Source organism: Octopus sinensis, linkage group LG8 (genome assembly GCF_006345805.1).
Source record: "Octopus sinensis linkage group LG8, ASM634580v1, whole genome shotgun sequence".
NCBI lineage: Eukaryota > Metazoa > Mollusca > Cephalopoda > Octopoda > Octopodidae > Octopus > Octopus sinensis.
Window position 1 is genome coordinate 89,374,523 of NC_043004.1, and position 24,096 is coordinate 89,398,618.

Sequence of the window (24,096 nt, forward strand, 5' to 3'; positions counted from 1 at the left end):
CCCAAGAAGCAGGTCACATGAAACCTGGCTCCTCATCAGGTAGACCACAGTTTGCACCTGCTTGGTGACCTCTAACTCGTAATCTCCCAAATCACTATAGTCATGCAAGGAATCACCAAAAGACTAAGTAACATCATAAAGTACCTACCTATCATTCATATCATATCATCGTTCCTAGAACTTTTACAGGTAATAAATAAACTCAGTTGAATTTCTGCCACAGATGTTAAAAGTGTTCTCTTATTTCTTTATTGCCCACAAGGGGACAAACAAGGACAGACAAAGGGATTAAATCAATTACGTCGACCCCAGTGCATAACTGGTACTTAATTTATCGACCCTGAAAGAAACCTTGTCGTTAACATGAAACCACAAACCACAGAATTTACTTCAAACAGTCCACACACACCCCGACTGGCTCCTGTGCCAGTGACACGTAAAAAGCACCATCCGAACATGGTCAATATCAATGCTGCCTGACTGGCTCCCATGCCGGTGGAACGTAAAAAGTACTATCCAAATGTAGTCAATGTCAGTGCTGCCTGACTGGCTCCCGTGCCAATGGAACGTAAAAGGCACCCATTACACTCTAGGTGTGGTTGGCATTAGGAAGGGCATCCAGCTATAGAAACCTTGCCAGATTAGATTGAAGCCTGGTGCAGCCTACTGGCTTGCCAGTCCCCAGTCAAACCGTCCAACCCATGCCAGCATGGAAAACAGACGTTAAACGATGATGATGATGAACCAATGTGGTATTCCTTGTCTATACGAGGGAATAGTCTCTTTATTAGTTATTTTACTACATGTGATATAACTGGTTCATTAAGTTTCGACAAGAGTACACGTAGCTGGACTGATTTTGAGATTATATTCATGCCTGCTAGTTAACACTTTTGATATCAACCTGCCTAAAAGATTATGTACTGCATACTTTTTCTTGAATTCTGTTGATTATCAATCTACCCACTTGGTGTTTGACTTGACACCAGACAACATCAGCCTCAGCTTTTGAGTGCAGGTTGAGTCATTTTAGGGCTGGATGTTAATTGTGGATTAAAGTGTTGACAGGAGCTGATACTTATCTCGTTTCACTGGGCAAATCAGTTAAATAAACTAACTTTGAAAGACGAGACTATCCCACCCCAACATGTCACACTAATACTCTGTGCCATATTTCTATAGTCATAGAATATGTGAACAATAGCTTTATCAATGGGTTCACTGCATTTTTAACAGTTTCAAGGAGGAGCCACCAAGGGTTTTTTAATTCTTTTTTCTGTTTCTTACCAATATTTACATACTTCACAAACTTGTATCAACAAAGCTAAACACACAAACACGTGTGTGTGTGTGTGTGTGTGTGTGTGTGTGTAGAAACACACATACATAAAGAGTTTTTCGCCTTCATTGATTAATGACAGGAAACTGACAAGCCAGATAACTGAGCTGAATTTCAATGTCTGCTTTGGTGTGTTGTGTTCTTGAGCAAGACACTTTATTTCACGTTGCTCCAGTTAACCTCAGCTGTAGAAATGAATTGCGACGTCATTGATGCTAAGCTGTATCGGCCTTTGCCTTTCCTTTGGATAACATCAATGGTGTGGAGAGGGGAGGCTGGTATGCATGGGCGACTGCTAGCCTTCCACAAACAATATATATATATCTCATGATTGTTTAATGTTCATTTTTCCATATTTGCGTGAATCAGTGTTTATTGAGGCAGATTTTCCTACAGCTTGATGACTTTGTTTTCTCCTCTTTTCAAGCAAGATAATATTACCCCATGGTCAGATATGTTTTTGATGAATATTAGAAACAAATGACACTGCTTGTATTGTCGTGGCATTAGGAAGAAACCATGCCAAAGTAGACATTGAAATTCAGCACAGTTATTTGGCTTGTCAGTTTCCTGTCATTAATCAACGAGGATGAAAAACTCCTGTGTTTGTGTGAGTGTGTATATACATGCACACATGAAATTGAGGTTATTATTTTGAAGCAAGTCCTGGCCAGCATGAAGTTTACTACATATGTACGAGACCTAAACAATAAGTATCCAGACTGTTGCCATAGTAATGATACTAAAGCACACAGAGTGAAGCCACCTGGCACAGATTGACCTTGAACTCTGCTGTACATGCACACTAAGTTCTAGCTCACTTCTACTATTTACGGCAGCGCTTGGAAGGAAGGTGTGTAGCATGTGATCATTGCATTGACCATGACAGAGAAAGTTGAGAAGAGAATCTGCATCAAATTTTGCCAAAAGCTTTGCGATACCTGCTCAGAGGCCTATGCAAAGTTTTCAAAAAGTTTTTATCATTCTCGACATAATCATGGAGATCTTGTGTAACTGAAACCCAAGCATCCTTTTGGTCAGCTGAAAGCTGTTTTGGCACAAACTTGACAGACACGCGTCTCATAGCCAAACCTTCAGTGATAATGGACTGAACTGAACCATAACTAATCTGCACATCCTCTGATAACTCGTGGATGGTGATTCAACAATTTCCCCTCACAGCTGCATGCACATCTGCTATGTTTTTCTTAGTTCTGCTGGTTGCAGGTCTCCCAGAAGTTTTGTCACTATCAACATTTTTCGGCCATCTTGGAAATGTCTGAACCGCTTGTCCAGTTGTGTGTGGCTCATACACTTGCTGCAACTTTGTGTAGGCCTCGGAGCAGGTATTGCCATGACAACTTTCTCTGTCAATCTCAATGCAACAATCACACGCTACACACCTTCCTTCCAAGCACTACTGTAAACAGTGGAAGTGAGCTAGAACATTAAAACTTAGTGCACATGCACAGCAGAGTTTAAGGTCGATATGAGCTGAGTGGCTTCACTCTGCATGCTTTAGCTTTGTTATTATGGCAACAGTCCGGATACTTATTGATCAAATCTCATATAAAATGTAAGAATAAACTTAGTCTTATATCATCATCATTTTAACATCCACTTTTTCATGCTTGCATGGGTCAGATAGAATTCATTAATGCCTTTCTTGTTGCCAACCCTCAACTAGTTAGTTAGTTAAGTTAGTTAATTTTTTGGCTCAAAAAGCAAAAAGCAAGGCCATGTAGGGGGACATGGAGTTATGTACAGGGTGGTGTTCATGTAAAGAGTTCAGGCCACTTGAGGTCGAGGGAGACTTTGAACCGAGCGGTCATCGGCATCTTCACCATCTCATCTGGCAGCTTATTCACCTGTCTCAAAGTTGTATTTCTCCATGCCTGGACATTTGTTTCTGCTAAAGATTAGAAATGAACAACACCACTTGTATGATGGTGACACTCACTTACAATTATCATGCCAAGGCAATGAGACACACACACACTGTTAAAATATACAATGTGGTCTTGAAGCAGCTGTTTTCACACATTGTTCGCAATGGATTTTGTGCAAAAAGAACATTATTAATAAGCATTACTTTCAAACTTTTGTTTCATATTTCTAAAAGTAAACAGACAGTGGTTATTCAAAAGAATAACCAGGCGCGGTTTACCAACTGATGATCAGAGACAAGTAGCTCCAAGCACTGGAGATTGGAGTCCTGCAATTTACTGCTTCCTGTGGATCAACAGAGATTTACACACATACACTCTTTTACTTGTTTCAGTCATTCGACTGTGGTCATGCTGGAGCACCGCCTTTAGTCAAGCAAACCGACCCCAGGACTTATTCTTTGTAAGCCTAGTACTTATTCTATCGGTCTCTTTTGCCGAACCACTAGATTACGGGGACATAAAAAACACACCAGCATCGGTTGTCAATCAATGTTGGGGGGACAAACACAGACACACAAACATACATATATATACATATATATACTACGGGCTTCTTTCAGTTTCTGTCTGCCAAATCTACTCACAAGCTTTGGTCAGCCCGAGGCTATAGTAGAAAACACTTAACCAAGGTGCCACGCAGTGGAACTGAACCCGGAACCATGTGGTCGGTAAGCAAGCTACTTACCACACAGCCACTCCACGCACACATATATACAAGGGCTTTTAGTTTCTGACTACCAAATCCACTCAAAGCCTGTGGCTATAGTAAAAGACAATTGCTTAAATTGCCACACAATGAGATTGAACCCAAAACCATCTGATTGAGAAACAAACTTCTTAACCACACAGCCATGCTTGCACCTGTATATACATAAATTATATTTTTTTATAAATCTTTGAACATGATCTACTTTTATCATTCGGTACATATTTATGTCTATATTTTTTTTTCTCTCTGCTTTCTGAAGTTAATAAATTCCTATTGCACACCCACTGCTTTTTCTTTTTGTTGGTTTTATGTAATTTTTATTATTATCAGAGATCTGGGTGGCTTTTTATAGAGCTAATTTGTCTTTAAAATGGGAACAGGAGCCTATCTTTCGCTTAAGTAGGTTGAAGCAGGTGAACAATGTTATTCATTTGTTGGTACAATACAAACAAAGCCTGTTTGAACTTGCCACCTTTGGGCTTGTGATTCAACATCTTAAATCAGGCTGTAGTACCTCAGCAGTGAGAGAAAAATAATTTATTTTATCTAAAGACAAAAGCTGGTTGCATGGACTGCTGTTAAGTTAGATGTAATAGAAAACTTCTGAAAGTAGAGCTGTAAAATATTGGATAGCATCAGATGTATGAAGTGGATTTAATTTTACAGAACTATTAATATTGCATTATTAAGGCAGCAGGCTGGTGGAACCATTAGTACATTAGACACAATGCCTAGAAGCATTACTTCTGTTTTTTTGTGTTTTGAATTCAAATACTTGCCAAGGTCAACTTTGCCTTTCATCCTTTTGGGATCAATAAAACAAGTTCCATTTGAAAACTGGGGTTTAGTGTAATTGATCACCCCCTCATGCAAAAGTTCAGGCTTTATGCCTATAACAGAAGGGTTACTATAATTATTGTTAAGGCAGTAAGCTGGTAGAATCGTTAGCATGGCACAGACAAAATGCTTAGTGGCATTTCATCTATCTTTACTTTCATCATCATCGTTTAATGTCCGCTTTCCATGCTAGCATGGGTTGGACAATTTGACTGAAGTCTGGCGAACCAGATGGCTACACCAGGCTCCAATCTGGTCTGGCTGAGTTTCTACAGCTGGATGTCCTTCCTAACGCCAACCACTCCGAGAATCTGAGCTAAAATTCCACCAAGGTCAATTTTTGCCTTTCATTCTTCTGGAATCAATAAAATAAGTACCAGTTGAACACTGGGGTTGATAATATGGACTTACCCCTCCCCAAACTTGCTGGCTTTGTGCCAAAATTTGAAAACATTATTATTATTATTATTATTATTAAGGTGGCAAGCTGGGAGAATGATTAGCATTATCGTCGTCATCATTTAATGTCTGCTTTCCATGCTGGCATGGGTTGGATGGTTTGACATGGAGCTGGTTAGCAGGAAGCAGTCCTGTCTGTTGTTGCATGATTTCTACTTCCTAAAGCCAATCACTTAGAGTGTGCTGGGTGCTTTTTACATACCACTGGCACAGGTACATTAAAACAGCACCAGCACAGGTGCTTTTTAAGTGGCACCAGCACCTGAAAGGACAATCCTGTATGTGTGAAAGACAGCGATTTTACTCAGCTTGATACATCTTATCAAATAGTAAATCGCCACATCTCCCGGTCCCTTGTCATTTCCTCAGTGGGACCCAGTGTCGGAAAATTCTTTCTCACCACTTCATTCTACATCTTCCTGGGTCTACCCCTTCCATGGATTCCCTCCATAGTTAGAGCTCAACACTTCTTTATGCAGCTATCCTCATCCATATGTGTCACATCACCAAACCAGCACCGTCATCTCTCTTGCACACAACATCTAATGCCTCTTATACAAAGTTATTCTCTTAACCCTTTCATTATTGAAGTTTATTTTGAGATGCTCTGTTTTTCTCGCAATTATTTTAAATATAACCAAGAATTTAGTAAAATCACTTAGTTATCATTAAGCTAGTGTTAGGAACATAAATTGTGACTAAGGTTTAGTGGAAGATTTTAATTCAAAACTTATGAAAACAAGACATTTGTACTACAGAGCCAGAGCCAGTTCAGCCGGGTTGGTTACGAAAGGGTTAAATCATTTACACTCTGTCATGCATGCACACTGGTATTACCCATCCAGTGGAGCATGCGAGCTTCATTTCCTTCAAGCCATTACAAGTCCTCTGTAGTCAAAGCCTATGTTTCACTGCCATGTAACATAGCTGTATGTACACAGGCATCATACAATCTGCCTTTCACTTTGAAGGAGAGGCCCTTAGTTACCAACAGAGATAGAAGCTCTCTGAACTTCACCCAGCCCATTCCTATCCGGGCAACTACACTTTCATAACTCCCACCCCCACTGCTAACTTGGTCACCTAGGTAACAGAAGCTATTATGTCAGACAAAATGCTTAAGGCATTTGTTCCAGCTCTTCATATTCTAATATCAAATGCTGCAGTAGTCAACTTTACCTTTCATCTCTTCAAGGTCAATAAATTGACACACCAGTCAAGTACTGTTGGTCAATATAATCGACTGGTTCTCACTCCCATCCCACCTCTCCCCACCTAAAATTACTGCCTTGTGCCAAAATTTGAAGCAAATTTGTCACTCTTTTCTGTTACATGTAATGGATTTTTCTTTTCTTTTTTTCTTATTCCACTTGCACTTTGAAAGTGCAGAACTCCCAGCAGATGATTAATTATGAGGGAATATCAAAAAAATATCACCAACTTCTGCTTAATGCTTTTCATGTAGGGATATAAAGTGTAAACATACATAGGCGCAGGAGTGGCTGTATGGTAAGTTGCTTGCTTACCAACCACATGGTTCCAGGTTCATTCCCACTGCGTGGCACCTTGGGCAAGTGTCTTCTATTATAGCCTCGGGCCGACCAAAGCCTTGTGAGTGGATTTGGTAGACAGAAACTGAAAGAAGCCCATCGTATATGTGTGTGTGTTTGTCCCCCCAACATCGCTTGACAACCAGTGCTGGTGTGTTTACATTCCCATAACTTAGTGGTCCAGCAAATTTCAGGTGGAGGGTTAAGTTGATTACATCAACCCCAGTGCTCAACTGGTACTTATTCTATTGACTCTGAAAAGATGAAAGGCAAAGTCTACCTTGGCAGGATTTGAACTCAAAAAATAAAGAGTTGGAAGAAATGTTACTAAGCATTTTGTTCAACAGGTTAACGATTCTTCCAGTCCATTACCTTACCCTCGTATACATAATATCTCTGATCCATTGATATCTAATTAGAACCAACCTACTTAATGTTTTTATTGTGCATATATATGTGTAAATATCATCATCATCATTTAACGTCCGCTTTCCATGCTAGCATGGGTTGGACTGTTTGACTGATGACTGGCGAACCAGATGGCTGCACCGGGCCCCAATCTGATCTGGCAGAGTTTCTACAGCTGGATGCCCTTCCTAACGCCAACCACTCTGAGAGTGTAGTGGGTGCTTTTATGTGCCACTGGCAAGAGGGCCAGTCAGACAGTACAGGCATCGGCCACGCTCAAATGTTTTTTACATGCCACTTGCACAGGAGCCAGTCCAGCGGCACTGGCAACGACCTTGCTCGAATGATTCTTTTTCATGTGCCACCAGCACAAGTGCTAGTTAGGCAACGCTGGTAACAATCACGCTTGAATGGTGCTTTTTACGTGCAACCGGCACGGAAGCCAGTTAGCTGCTCTGGCAATGATCACTCTTGGATGGTGCTCTTAGCGCTCCACTAATTTGATTTCAATTTTTATATATATATATATATATATTTCACATCCTCTTTCAACATCCATCGTCCATGCTGGCATGGGTTGGATGGTTTGACCAAGGCTGGTAATCTGGTTGGCTGCACCAGACTCCATAGTGTCATGGTTATATATACATTTTAAGATATATATATATATATATATATATATTTAAATAATAAGGGTTAAAAGTTTTTTTTTCACGTGGTAACTATTTTCAGTCTAATGTATGAATCAATATTATGTCTTTAATTTATTATATAATTATAAAGCAATATTTTTTTTGTTTTTGTTTTGTTTCTCGAGTGTTTTAGTAGATCAATGAATTATAATATTACATTTGACTTGAGTGATAAAATTTTATCTTATTGTGTCACACACACACACCAGCTGTAGTTAAGTTAACTGAACAAATATGGCTGTGTTTTTTTTTTACAATTTCAACAGGGTTGGTTTTGGCCTAATTATTTTTATGTCGTGTGCAGACGTGGCTATGTTGTTTAGAAGTTCGTTTCATAACCATGTGGTTTCCGGTTCAGTTCCACTGCGCAGCATCTTGCACAATTGTCTTCTATGATTTCCCTCCACTCCCATTTCCAGCCAATCAATGGATTGAGATTGAATTTGGTAAGTGAAAACCTTAGTGAGTCCATAATATATATTCTTTTCTACTCTAAGCACAAGGCCCGAAATTTGGAGTGGGGGCAGTTGATTAGATCAACCCCAGTACTTAATTTATTGACCCCAAAAAGATGAAAAGCAAAGTCGACCACAGCAGAATTTGAACTCGGACCATAAAGACGGACGAAATACCACTAAGCATTTCGCCTGGCATGCTAACGTTTCTGCCAGCTCCCTGCCTGAGTCCATGGTATATATGTATATGTGTGTGTGTGTGTATGTATATATATATATATTATATATATATATATATATACATATATACATACATATACATACATACATATACATACATACATATACATCACATGATCACGTGACCGACCAGACCATCAGATGTTGCTACACATTGCTGGTCACAATGCGTTTGCATTGTTTTAGCCTTCGAACGACACCACCCCGCTGGCTAAGCAAGCAGGCCAACAGAAGGAAGAGAGAAAGAGTGGTGAAAGAGTATAGCAGGGATCACCACCCCCTGCTGGAGCCTTGTGGAGCTTATAGGTGTTTTCGCTCACTAAACACACACAACGCCCAGTCTGGGAATCGAAACCACAATCCTACGACTGCGAGTCTGCTGCCCTAACCACTGGGCCATTGCGCCTCCACATATATATACATACACACACATTTATATATAATCATCATTATTTTATTGTCCTCTTTTCCACACTTGCATGGATCAAAAAGAATTTATTGAGGCAGATTTTCTACAACCAGATGCTCTTCCTGTCACCAACCTCACCTTTTCCTAAGTAATGTAATATTTCCCCATGGCCTGATTTGTTTCCACAGAATATTGGAAATGAATTATACTTTATATATGACAGTGACCTTCATTTTTAGCTATCACACTACGTCCAGACAAGAACATAAACACAAACCCAGATACACATGCAATAGTCTTCTCTCAGTATCCATCTACCAAATCTATTCACAAGGCTTTGACCACCAGTGGGCTAGAGTGGAAGACATTTCCCCAAGTTTCCATGCAATAGGCGTAGGAGTGGCTGTGTGGTAAGCAGCTTGCTTATGAACCACATGGTTCCGGGTTCAGTCCCACTGCATGGCACCTTGGGCAAGTGTCTTCTGCTGTAGCCTCAGGCTAACCAAAGCCTTGTGAGTGGATTTGGTAGACAGAATCTGAAAGAAGCCCATTGTATATATGTTTGTGTGTCTGTGTTTCTCCCCCCAACATCGCTTGACAACCGATGCTGGTATGTTTACATCCCCGTAACTTAGCAGTTCGGCAAAAGAGACCGATAGAATAAGTACTAGGCTTACAAAGAATAAGTCCTGGAGACGATTTGCTCGCCTAAAGGCGATGCTCCAACATGGCCACAGTCAAATGACTGAAACAAGTAAAAGAGTAAGAGACTGGGACTGAACCTGGATCGGTGTAGTTAGAAAGCAAACTTCTGAAACCACACAACCATGTATGTTCTTATTATCATCATCCTCATTTAACACCGGTTTTTCCATGCTGGCATGGGTTGGACAATTTGATAGGAACTGGTAATGCCAGGGACCACACCAGGTTCCATAGTCTGTTTTGGCTTCGTTTCTGTAGCTGGATGCCCTCCCTAATGAAAACCACTCCACAGAGTGTGCTGAGTGCATTTTATGTGGTACTGATTTTATCCAATTCTTTTAATCATTTTAGTCATAATATTGTAGCCATGGTAAGATGCCACCTTCAAGATTTTAGTCATTTGTCAAGCCACTAAGTTAAGGGACATAACATAAACAACACCAGTTTTTAGACTGATGTAAACCTAAACAAACATGGACATGTATTATATACAATGAGGTTCTGCACAATTTCCAGTTACCAAATTCAAACCAACAAGGTTCTGGTCAACATGTATCTGCAGTAGAAGACACTAAGGTATTGTGTTGCGGGAAGAATCTCAGAACCATTTGACTACAAAGCAAAATTCTTAATTGCATGGCTGTATCTTCACTTTTTTAGATATTAGAAACAGAATCTTAACAAAGCCTCGTCAGAAATATATTTAACACATTGAATTGAATATCTCTTTCTCTTTTACTTGTTTCAGTCATTTGACTGCAGCCATGCTGGAGCACTGCCTTTTAGTCTAGCAAATCGACCCAGGACTTATTCTTTGTAAGCCTAGTACTTATTCTATCAGTCTCTTTTGCCGAACCGCTAAGTAACGGGGACATAAACACAGCAGCATCGGTTGTCAAGCGATGTTGGGGAGACAAACACAAACACACATATATATACATATATATATATATATATATATATATATATATATATATATATATATACATATACACGACAGTCTTCTTTCAGTTTTCGTCTACCAAATCCACTCACAAGGCTTTGGTCGGCCCGAGGCTATAGTAGAAGACACTTGCCCAAGGTGCCACGCAGTGGGACTGAACCCGGAACTGTGTGGTTGGTAAGCAAGCTACTTACCACACAGCCACACCTCAGTTATTTATTATTATTTTTTCTTTTTGATATATGCTTTTCCATGCTAACATGGTTTGAATGGGGAATTGATTGTGAGGCAAATATTTTACAGCCGGGTGCTCTTCCTGTTGCCAAATCTTACCTGTTTTTTCTTTTCTGGTAAGGGATTTATGTACTCCACAGATCATTAAGTTACAAAGAATATAACTGGTCATGATGCCAACATCAGCTCCGCTTTGCTCAAATGAATAAGTGAATATTCAACATTCACGCACACAGGGCGTTAGTTTTAGATATCATTATTTTAATGTTCACGAAATTTATTGAAGCAAATTTTTCACAGCTGGATGCCCTTCCTGTCACTCACCCTTGCTTGATTCCAAGCAAGATAGACATAGCATGGAGTCAAAATTAGCTACAGTTAAGTCATGATTAACTAAACTTGTGTAATGTTTTTAACCAGATTTTGTAATTTTCGTTTTTTCATATTTCCCTTTTAGGCGAAAAACCATACCAATGTGAATACCCAGGTTGTAACAAAGCATTTTGTCAGAGTGGTCAGCTTCGGACTCACTTGAGACGTCACACAGGGGAAAAACCTTTTCGTTGTACAGTTTCAGGTCCGTGTATATGTCTTAAGATTTAACATTTATAAACCGTCTGGTTTGTGAATGCATCACACTATTTTTAATAGATTGCTCTAATTAACCCATTAGCATGTAAACAGACTGTATATGGCCTTGATATTCTACCAGTTTTATGTTCAAACTGACCAGATCCTACCTCTCACACATGTCATTCTAAAAATAAACTATTACATCATCGAAATCTCAAAGCTATGAGAAAATGTATGATTAATTCAAAGCAATATGAATAAATAAGCATTATTTGACAGAATAATATAATAGCTAAAGGGTTAACTCTCACTTTACTTGTTTCAGTCATATGACTGCTGCCATGCTGGAACACCGCCTTTAGTCGAGCAACTTGACCCGAGGCCTTATTCTTTGTAAGCCTAGTACTTATTCTATCGGTCTCTTTTGCCTAACTGCTAAGTTAAGGGGACATAAACATGCCACCATCGGTTATCAAGCAATGTTGGGGGGACAAACACAGACACACAAACATATACACACACATACATATATATATATATATACGACAGGCTTCTTTCTGTTTCTGTATACCAAGGCTTTGGTCAATCCGAGGTTATAGTAGAAGACACTTGCCCAAGGTGTTACACAGTGGGAATGAACCCGGAACCATGCGGTTGGTTAAACTAAACTTATAATTTTTTTTATTTATTTATAATAGTGACTTTTATTCAAAGTATGAACAGGAATATATTTTACAAGAGAACAACAAAGGAAAAAAAAAACAGCAAAAAAAAAGGGAGCAGGCATCCAGCTGTAGAAACCTTGCCAAATCAGATTGAATCCTAGTGTGGCCTACTGGCTTGCCAGTCCTCAGTCAAACCGTCCAACCCATGCCAGCATGGAAAACGGACATTAAACAATGATGATGATGATTATGGCAGCTTATATATATTTGCCTAAATTTCATGCTGATAGGCTGAGTGGTAAAGAGGCTTGCTTCCCAATCATATGGTTTTTGGTTCAGTGCCACTGCACAGCACCTTGGGCTAATGTCTTCCACTATAGCCCTGGACCAATCAAAGCCTTGTGAGTGGATTTGGTAGGTGGAAACTGACAGAAACTTGTCACGTATGTTTATGTGTATCCTTGTCTTGGCATTATGTGATGGCTGTAAGCAAACATCATTATCATCATCATCATCATGAAAGCAAGCTTGTTCATTTCAAGTCTTCCATGAAAAATATATCTGATCATTATTACCTTGCTTGGAAACAGGTGGAGTTTGGCAACAGGAAGAGCAACTGGCCATACAAAATACTATCTCAATGAATTCTTTCTAACCCATGCAAGCATAGGAAAGTGGACATTAAATCAATGATGATGATGATGAGGTGTAAACAAGTTTTAGTCAAATGTCAACCTTGCTCATTAATAAATGCAAAAGTACAAACAGCTTTAATTTCTTGTTGCTCACAATAATTGCCTTGTTGCTCTCTGTCCACTTTATCTCTCAAAAGGTTTATTTGTTTGTGTTTTCATTTAACATTCATTTTTCCATGCTAGCTTGGACTAGATGGGGATTTTGTGGCCAAATACACTTTCAGTCCTCAAGGGGTTTTTCTGTTTCACAAGCCTTCAAAAACACATAGCAACCAGTTATAAAATCAACAGGGAATATAAATCCCATATCACTGTTTCACCAGTAAACCCATCAAATATCAATATTCACACGCATTTCACACAAATGCACACACTCATATATATATGCATGCATATATGATGGGCTTCCTACAATCTCCATTTACCAAATTCACTTGCAGAGCATGTTTTAGCTCAGACTATAGTAGCAGACACCCACCCAAGCTGCTGCACTGTGGGACTGAACCTGCAGCTACACGGTTGTACAGTAAACTTGTTAAGCACACAACCATACCATTGCCCAGTCTAAGTTGATAATCAATGCTAACTTTGTAATAGTGTTAGCAAAAACTCCCATCCTATCACTGTTTCTGCCAACTTTAGTCTCAACTAGTTAAGGTACCTCAGTGGATCACCCAGATAGCTAGAAATAACCACCGAAGCTCCTTCAAATCACACCCTACTGTCTGAAATAAAGAAAGAACACTTTAGGTTATGCAATCCCTAAAAAGACTAGAGGATTGCAGCTGGAATGCCTTTAACCATAGGCCTGCTTAATCAGTGTTGCCTGAGAGTTAAACAACTACAGCTTTCAGTTGATATTTCCTATATTCCTCCTCATAAACTAACCATTGACATGGCTCCTCAAGCATGCTGTAAAAAATTTCCTTTATGTTGATGCTATAAATATTTCAAATTGGTACTCGATAGACATTTTAGAAAAATTCTAAACAAAATCCAGCTTGTATTGTCTTTATCATCCTCCTGTGGCTGATTCAGCCAGTCATTGGGGCTATGAAGTTTTTATTTCTTTCTTTGTTGCCCACTGTGGGCTAAACATAGAGGGGACAAACAAGGACAGACAAAGGGATTTTAAGTTGATTACATCAACCCCAGTGTGTAACTGGTACTTATTTAATCAACCCCGAAAGGATGAAAGGCAAAGTCAACCTCGGCAGAATTTGAACTCGGAACGTAAGGACAGATAAAATACCACTAAGCATTTCACCCAGCGTGCTAACGATTCTGCCAGCTTGCCACCTTGAAATTTATATTGACATGAAACAGAGAAACCAAGCATTTGATTAAGCACAGGTGCTTCAAAAGGCTGTTTCACATCTCATAAACAGAGTAGAAGACAAACAGCTTTGTCAGGCAGCAAATTGCCGAATATGCTGACAAGCAATAATTTGTCCTTGCTACAGTAAAAAAATGCTGATGTGTGTATGCTTTGTTGTCTATATCAGTGAAAAAAAATTATATTTTCAATAAAGTATCATCTCAAAATGATATAGAAATTTCTGATAAGAATCCTATAAGGTTTGAAAATCAATTAAGGTTGTTCATCATTTTTTGATAGGTGCAGGAGTGGCTCTGTGGTAAGTAGCTTGCTTACCAACCACATGGTTCTGGGTTCAATCCCACTGTGTGGCAACTTGGCCAAGTGTCTTCTACTATAGCTTCGGGCCAACCAAAGCCTTGTGAGTGGATTTGGTAGACGGAAACTAAAAGAAGCCCATCGATATATATATATATATATATATATATATATATATATTATATATATATATAATATATGTATATGTTTGTGTGTCTGTGTTTGTCCCCACCCCCCAACATCGCTTGACAACCAATGCTGGTGTGTTTACATCCCTGTCACTTAGTGGTTTGGCAAGAGAGCCCAATAGAATAAGTACTAGGCTTACAAAGAATAAGTCCTGGGGTCGATTTGCTCGACTAAAGGTAGTGCTCCAGCATGGCAGCAGTCAAATCATCATCGTTTAACATCCGTTCTCCATGCTAGCATGGGTTGGACGGTTTGACCGGGGATCTGGGAAGCCAGAAGGCTGCACCAGGCTCCGGTCTTATCTGGCAATGTTTCTACAGCTGGATGCCCTTCCTAATGCCAACCACTCCGTGAGTGTAGTGGGTGCTTTTTACGTGCCACCTGCACTGGTGCCAGGCGAGGCTGGCATCGGCCACGGTCGGATTGGTGCATTTTACGTGGCACCTGCACGGAAGCCAGTCGAGGCGGCGCTGGCATCGGCCACGATTCGGATAGTGCTTTTTACGTATCTCCAGTCCAGGGGTCCTGACATCTGCCGGGTGCCAGTCATCGGATTGGTTCAATTTTGATTCCGATTTCGATTTCACTTGCCCCAACAGGTATTCGCAAGCAAAGGGGTGTTGGCATAGGTGCCTGTCGTCGGATGAGGTTCAATATCGACTTCGCTTGCCTCAACAGGTCTTTGTGTGTCCAAGGGAGGAAAGGCATGCATAAGTGGGCTGGACTCACTGTCCTGCCTGGTCTTTTCACACACAGCATATTTCCAAAGGTCTTGGTCGCTGGTCATTTCCTCAGTGAGACCTAAAGTTCGAAGGTCATGCTTCACCACCTCGTCCCAAGTTTTCCTGGGTCAAATGACTGAAACAAATAAAAAAAAAAAGAATTATGTGGTATATGTTCTGGCCAAGTTTTAGAGTTAATCCTTTGTTATACTCACTAACAAAGATGTAGTAATTTAGGGAATAACTCATTACAAATCTATGACTAATAACAAAATTGTTATTAATGAAATCTGTTTCAATTTATTAAAGGTTGTAAAAGCGAGTTTGCCCATTCTAATCGCCAATGTCCTCTCCATCCTTATGCTTCTTTGGAAAGAGTGTACATGCCAACCAAAATCTCCAGCCATTCACCACATGTGTCTAAGAGAACTACTCATATAGAAACAAGGTAAGTTAAATAACCCACTATATTTATATTTTAGTGTACCTCTGCTGGTGCCACGTAAAAGCACCCATACTGGCACCACATAGACAATTATTGGTGTCACGTAAATAGCCCCTGTGCTGGCACTACATAGACAACACCAAATATACTCTATAAAATGGTTGGCATTAGGAAGTGTATCCAGCTGTAGAAACCATGCCAGAACAGACAGCTTGAGCCTGGTGCGGCCTTCCAGCTTGCCAGCCCCTGTGAACCCATCCAACCCATGTCAGCATTGAAAATGGACATTGATGATGATGACGATGATAATTACATCATCATTTAGCATCCTGTACTATAATAATAGAAAAACCCAAAACAATGATGTCATCATTTTTTGTGTCCACTTTTCCATACTTGCCTGGATTAGATGTGATTTGTTAAGGCAGATTGTCAACGACTAAATTCCCTTCCTGTCACTAACCTTCAACTGTTTTCAAGTTAGGTAATATTTCTCTATGGCCAGACATGCTTTCACAGAAGACTTGAAGCAGAGAACACTGTTATATGTGGAGAATTCACAAAAAAAAAACAAGGCGAAGACAGGTGGTGTGGAAAACAAACAGATGTATTAGTATAACGCTCGGGAATTGAAAAAGTCTTTAACATTTCGAGCCTACGCTCTTCCACAGAAAGGAAAAAGGAGAGAAAAAATGTGTGTGTCGTGGCTAGCGATCTATCATGGTGACACTGTTATATGGCAATGATGCTCACTTATATCTACTGTGTGCCATCTAGACCAGGAAATACACACACACACACACACACACACACACACACACATACATCATCATTTAACCTCCTTTTTTCCATGCTAGCATGGGTTGGACTGTTTAACAGGATCTGACATGCCAGAGGTCTGTGCCAAGTTCCAATGTTTACTTTGGTTTGATTCCTATGGCCAGATGCTCTTCCTTTCCTAATGCCAGCCACTTTACAGAGTGTATTGGCTGCTTTCTTTCATGGCACTAGCACTAGTTAGGTCGCCAAGTTCTCACAAGACAAGGCTCCTCAACTGAAGGGTGTGAAAGCATGATAAAGGGATGGGAGCAGGTGTCTTGCTGAAGAGGGGAATACATGGTTTCCCTAGCTGGAAAGAGAGAGAGAGAGAGAGAGAGAGACAATTGAGGTATACAAGAGTTGTGAAAGAAATTGGAAAGCAGAAACTGGATGGAAGCTTATTATGTGTGTGTGTGTGTGTGTGAGAGAGAGAGGGAGAAGTAGGGGAGACATACCTTGCCAATAAACCATCTGCTTCTGTGCTTTTGAAGGAAAATAATCCGTTAACTGAAAACAAGTAAGGGTTAGCAACAAGAACATTCCTCACATCCATGCCAGCATAGAAAAACAGATGTAAAATGTACAAACAAATGAATGTATTATCATTTTGTATTGGCATTATTCCCTTTCATATGATTGTTCTATCCACTAACTTGTGACTTATGCCAAATAACAAACACTCTACCTCACTCAGTTTCCATTTCCTTTCTGTAAAAAATACATTAAGTCTTGAGCCTAAGATTTTCAGGTCATTGTGTTCCAAGAATTAAGAGTTTTTGTATTTCATCCATATCATTGTCAAATTAGTGTGAAAATTTCAGAGATCTTAACTTGTTAAATTCTTATTTGAAGATTCGTGTTTTCTTCAACTAAGCTGTTACTACACATTGTTTTCTGAAGGGCTGTGGGAAGTTAGTTTGCATTTTAAATCATCATTATCATCATCGTTTAACGTCTGCTTCCATGCTAGCATGGGTTGGACGATTTGACTGAGGGCTGGCAAACCAGATGGCTGCACCAGGCTCCAATCTTAATCTGGCAGAGTTTCTACTGCTGGATGCCCTTCCTAATGCCAACCACTCCATGAGTGTAGTGGGTGCTTTTATGTGCCACCAGCACAAGGGCCATTCAGGCGGTACTGGCAACAGCCATGCTCAAATGTTTTTTAAGTGCCACCTGCACAGGAGCCAGTCCAGCGGCACTGGCAACAACCTCACTCAAATGTTTTTTCACATGCCACCGGCACAAGTGCCAGTAAAGCGACATTGGTAACGATCACGCTCGAATGGTGCTTTTTACATGCTACCGGCACGGAAGCCAGTTAGCCACTCTGGCAACGATCACACTCAGATGGTGCTCTTAGCGCTCCACTAGCTCAGATGGCAGTCATCAAATATGATTTCGATTTCACTTGCCTCGACAGGTCATAGCTGCTTCAAGCATATGTAAAGCCATTTATAATTGACAAACATGACTCAGCTGTATTAACCCCTTCAATGCCACATTTCTATTGAAATACTCTGCCTTTGTTTCAGTTAATTTTGAAAGTAATGCAGGATTTAGTAAAATAACTTTGTCGTTTTCAAACTGGTGTTTGAAACATATTAGCATAATTAGTAACACCGAAACTCGATGTAGATAAAGCAATAAACAATTATTTCTACAAAAGGCACAAAGCCTGAAATTTGAGGCCCCAGTGCTTGACTGGTACTAATCTTAACCCTGAAAGGATGAAAGGCAAAGTTGATCTTTTTGAACTTAGATTGTAAAACCGGAAGAAATACTAAGTATTTGGTTCAGCACAGTAACAATTATTATTTCTTTATTGCCCACAAGGGGCTAAACATAGAAGGGACAGACAAAGGGATTAAGTCAATTACATCGACCCCAGTGCGTAACTGGTTCTTAATTTATCAACCCTGAAAGGATGAAAGGCAAAGTCAACCTCAGCAGAATTTGAACTCAGTGATGTTGGGGGGACAAACACAGACACACAAACATACATATATACGACGGGCTTCTTTCAGTTTCCGTCTACCAAATCCACTCACAAAGCTTTGGTTGGCCCAAGGCTATAGTAGAAGACACTTGCCCAAAGTGCCATGCAGTGGAACTGAACCCGGAACCATGTGGTTCATAAGCAAGCTACTTACCACACAGCCACTCCTACACCTGTATAGTTTCATTACACAAATCATTAACTTCTGGTCAAATATATCAGTAACAACTTAAATCTTATCCAAAACTGCCCTGCTACACAGCTTCTGTTTCTCTTTTATTATTTTTAAGTATAGTTTAGAATTAAAGATTATTTCTGAGGATTATTTTATTAATGACTATTAAGATTTGTATTGTCTTTATTATTTTTCAGAAGGAAAAGTAGGAAGATGAACAGCTCAACTCTCACAGCTAACTTAAACCATCCATTATCATCTCGAGAAGATTATTGTCTGAACAATTGCAAAGTTGAAGGGAACAGACTTTCAAGGGAGCAGAAAGACAAATTCATTTCAGCATTGGCCCTTGTTGAATTAGCCCAAGGATTCTTGAAGCATGACACTAATAATAACCACATGTGATCAACGTAGTGTCTTCAGGTTTCCCAGCATAATATTTACATGGTTATGTGCTTCAAGATCCACTGTTCCAGAACGAGAATTTCAAGTTCTCTCGAAATTTTATAGTTTTTTTTTTATCCTTTCAATATTCAATTGTAAAATTGAATAATGAGACAAAATCATTTTTGACATGAACTTTCAACATACCAGTTTCAACCACCAAGATGTTATTTTGTTAAAAATTCTATTGTTTTTTGGGGGGTTTTTTCTCACCAAAGAAAATGACTGTTTTAATATATAAAATGTTTATGAATCTTCAAGTGTAAAGCATATCCGTCCAAAACAATGACAAAGAGTTCTTATTTTTCCTAATTATTTATCATAATAGCCACAGAACATGTCATCACCAAAAATTTACCTCTTGTAACATTCCATATTTAAAAGCAAAATTTTTATTTTATTCGTTTTTACTAAAGAAAAAATATTTATATTTGAGTTTTTAAATTACCTGTTTTAGTATTTGTTGTTGTTTGTTTTTTGTCTTGACCATATTTATTTCAATAAAATATCTAATTTTACTCAGCTCTTGGTTTTTAAATGCCCACACATATCCTTCTACCTCAATTATTTATTCAAAGCCACTGCAGTTAAATGGCTAAAATATCTAATTACTTTCTCAAAAGTTACTAGTTTAAACTTTTAGCATTCAAATTGGCCAGATCCAGCCTCTCAAACCTACACTACAATGTCATTCTAAAATTAATCCACCACATCATCGAAATCTGTTATGTGATAATCCATGATTAATTCAAAATAATGTGGGCGCCACTGCATAGTGCCAAGGACTCCAAATTTGCCATCAAGATGTAGGACAAGATACTGCAATAGCCTGGGCTTCAGAGGTCCACAGCTCTTCAATATCCTCCCGAAGGACCTGAGAAACCTGCATGGAGTGGATGTAGGTGTCTTCAAAATAAAGCTGGATCTCTTCCTATCAGGTGTCCCAGATGAACCAACTTTGCGGCAGGAGGTGCAGATGAGGGCAGCTGCATCGAACTCTCTCATGCACCAAATGGCAATTACTAAAAAGCATCCGTGAAGTAAAATCATGTAGCAACACCAAATGGCGGTGCTCCAGCATTGCCACAACTCGTGAGCTGAAACTAGATGAAATAAAAAAAATAATAAAATGAAAAATAAACATTACATTTGACAGAGTAATCTAAATGTTAAGGGATTAAACTTCCTCACAGACTTTACAGCTGGTAGAATCACTAAAGCATTGGAAAATTGCTTTGCAGCATTTCTCTCAGTTCTTCACATTCTGAGCTTAATTCTCTCCAAGGTCAGCTTTACCTTTCATCATTTTGAGGGTGGGCAGGGTCAATGAAATAAGTACCAGTTGAGTACTAGGGTTGATATAATTAATTTATCCCTTCCCCAAAAATTGCTGGTCTTATGCCAAAATTTGAAACAATTATTACCTTCGCTAAGGCGGAGGTATTGTTTTCAGTCGTGTTTGTTTGTTTGTCCATGGACAAGATATCTCAAAAACCGCTTTGGATTCGGATGAAACTTTCAGGGATGTTTGGCCTCATGACTGGCACAAACTGATTAGATTTTGGGATCGATCTGGTACCGGACAAGGGTTTTGGATTATTTTTCCTGTTTTTTTACTTAATTTTTGAGAGCAGTTGGGTTCATTTTTAATATTCTCATTTGTAAGAACAGTCAAGTTTATTTCAGACTAGCAGTATCGCCTGGCGTTGCTCGGGTTTTTAAGGGAAATAACTATAAAGCATTTTTAGAGAGTTATAGCCAAAAAATGGGGAAAAAATGATGGTAAATTTTTTTTAGTTAAAAAGGTCGAGTTGCATCCCCTAGACAGTTTGTGGTTTGTGTTTCTGATTCTCGACCCCATGTCGAATTTATCGATTTTTTTCAGAACTGGGGGAACTTTTCAAAATTTTTGCTGCGTTAGTTTTGAATTATGACATTGGGCTATGTGTGTGTCAAGTTTCATCAGAATCGGTTGAAAGCCGTGGTCAGGGTGAGGGTACAACCTAACAGACACACAGAAACACACACAGACAAACTGCCGTTTATATATAGAGAGATATTCTCATTTTAAAAATTATCTCTGGCTAATCGTTGAGAGGACATTGGTGTTACCTCGAGGTTTGCGCCTTCTGAGTGCCCTTGTTATTATTATTAAGGCGGACAAAAATACGTAGTGGTATTTCTACCAACTCTTTACATTCTGCGTTCAAATCCCGCCAAGGTCAACTTTGCCTTTCATCCTTCTGGAGTTGATAAAATAAAATACCAATTAAAGACTAGGGTCAATGTAATCAATTAGCCCCCCACGTCACAAAATTTCAGGCCTTCTGCTTACAAAACAGATCATTATTATTGTTATTAAAACAGAAAGTTGGCAGAATCTTTTGTGTACTTAGCAGCATTTCTTTTGGCACTTGATATGTAAAAGCACCCACTACACTCTCGGAGTGGTTGGCATTAGGAAGAGCATCCAGCTGTAGAAACCTTACCAGATCAGATTGGAGCATGGTGCAGCTTCCTGGCTTGCCAGTCCTCAGTCAAACCATCCAACCCATGCCAGCATGAAAAGCAGACATTAAACGATGATGATAAATAACACTGATTACAGTTGGGATATTTTTGATCATAGATAAGTCTGCCTGATCAGGGTCACCCTAGGGCTAAACAACAACAACAATTCTATTTATTTCAGTTGGAGTTTTATTCAAAACTTCAAAGGCATGGCTGTGTAGTAAGAAGTTTGCTTCCTAACCACATGGTTCCAGGTTCAATTCCACAGAGTTGCACCTTGAGCAAGTGTCTTCTGTTATAGCCTCAGGCCAGCTAAGGCCTTATGAGTGGATTTGGTAGAAGTAACCTTAATTCTTTGGCATTCAAACTGCCTACACCCAGCCAAGATATTCTGTCTGTTTTAGATTCAAACTGTCCGGATTCTGCCTGTTACACCTACCCTACAATGTCATTCTAAAAATAAACAGTCACATTATCAAAATCTTAAAATTACAAGATCACACATGAATAATTCTAAACAATGTAAATAAATAAACATCTCATGAAATGGAATAATCTGAGTACCAAAATGTTAAAGAAGCCTCTGTGTGTGTGTGTCTTTGAGTCTGTGTTTGTCTTCCCCCCACTGCTTGACAACAGGTATTGGTGTGTTTGTCTGTAACTTAGCAGTTCAGCAAAAGAGACAGGAAAGTACCAGGCTTAAAAAAACAAGTTCTAGAGTCGATATGTTTGGCTAAAATTCTTCAAGGCAGTGCCCCAGCATGGCCACAGTCTAATAACTGAAACAAGTAAAAAGATAGATGTAAAATGTACCAACTACACTCTCAGAGTGGTTGGCATTAGGAAAGGCATCCAGCTGTAGAAACCTTGCTAGATTAGATTGGAGCCTGGCACATCCTCCTGGCTTGCCAGTTCTCAGCCAAACCATCCAGCCCATGCCAGCATGGAAAGCAAATGTTAAAAGATGATGATATATACAAACCTGGGCACCAAACTGTTAATCCATTAATCATTAATCAACAAAGATAACGTTTTCATTAACAAGTTAACTTTGGAAATCATTATTGGGCTAATTAATTTCTGTTAACTCAAATTTGCTAGAGTTAACTTCCATTAACTCAAGTTTCTGTGACAATCTTTAGGCTCAAGGACTTGAAGTCCAAGGGCCTCATTTACTTCAGCCCCTTGGTCGACACACCTTTGGCAGGTATCAACAAAAGGTTTAGAACCCTCTTGGCGGATGAGGAATGCCAGCTGGCTGCTGCCTTCCACTCCACGTTTCACCTCATTTGGTTGGATAAGTATGACAACACCAAGGTCGCCAAGGTGAGGAAAAGCATGGAGGGCAAGGTCAAGGAGGCCATGAGGCAGCAGTCTGACAAAATGAGCAGCAACAACAAAGAGGAGGATGACTTCTTCAGTGGTGTCACCCAGCCAAAAGAGCGCAGCAAGAACTACAGGTCACTCAAGGATAAGGCCCAGAATTTGATCAAGACCTGGGTGGAGACCAACTCCAAGGACTTGCTGACAGGTGTTGTCTTCTTGGATGAACAAGTGTTGGTGAACCTGTTCATCAAGTTCAACACAGCTATCCCCTCCAGTGCTGCGGTGGAGTGGTTATTCTCTATGGGCAAGGACATCTTGAGGGCCAAGAGATCACCCTGTCTGATGAAAACTTTAACATGCTAATTTTCATGAAGGGCAACATGCATCTCATGAACAAAATGAAGAAAGATTAGAGAAAAAATTAAATTATGTATATATCGTGTTTTTCATTTATTTGTATTTATACTTTTTTACAGCCACTTTATCAATAAACTTTCTTAGTTTAATACTATCATTTCATTTGAGCGTCTTTTACCCTTTTCTGGCTCTAAAAGCCTAAAAAAGGGCCAAAAAAAGCCTTTTTCTAGGTCTTTTAAAAGTTAAAATCAGCATATCTTAATGCTAAAGCAAAAAAATATAGTTTCAGGGTTCTAAAGCCCTTAAAAAGGCAAAACGAAGTTGATTTTGTAGTTTTGGCACCTTTTGAAGGTATTTTTAGGTGGGTTTTAGAGCAAAAACTGACATTTTGTTGTTTTGATAATAAAAATTAACGTTAAGAGTTTATTGATAACTTCTGTTACATTTTTAAGGAATAAACTGATTAACGGTTATCAAAGTTAACTTTTTGGTTAACAGATTAATGATTAACGGAATTAACTTTACAATTAACAGTGCTCACCTCTGTGTGTGTGTATATATATATATATATATATATTTACCTCCTTCAAGGAAGGTTATGTTTTCATCGG

At 39.3% G+C, this 24,096-nt stretch overlaps 1 protein-coding gene across 2 annotated transcripts in view; it reads left to right on the plus strand.

Annotated features, from left to right (window-relative positions):
- Nucleotides 1-19,394, plus strand: part of LOC115215253 (zinc finger protein 367) — a 41,291-nt gene extending 21,897 nt beyond the window's left edge. Inside the window, exons 2-4 of one of the 2 annotated variants that reach the window (XM_029784498.2) lie at nt 11,387-11,506; nt 15,719-15,857; nt 19,045-19,394. In XM_029784498.2, the coding sequence (XP_029640358.1) occupies nt 11,387-11,506; nt 15,719-15,857; nt 19,045-19,252 (467 nt within the window). In that variant the 3' untranslated portion in view covers nt 19,253-19,394. The remainder of the gene's footprint in view (nt 1-11,386; nt 11,507-15,718; nt 15,858-19,044) is intronic. The other variant, XM_029784499.2, reaches the window with a different exon arrangement.
- The last annotated feature ends 4,702 nt before the right edge of the window (nt 19,395-24,096 follow it).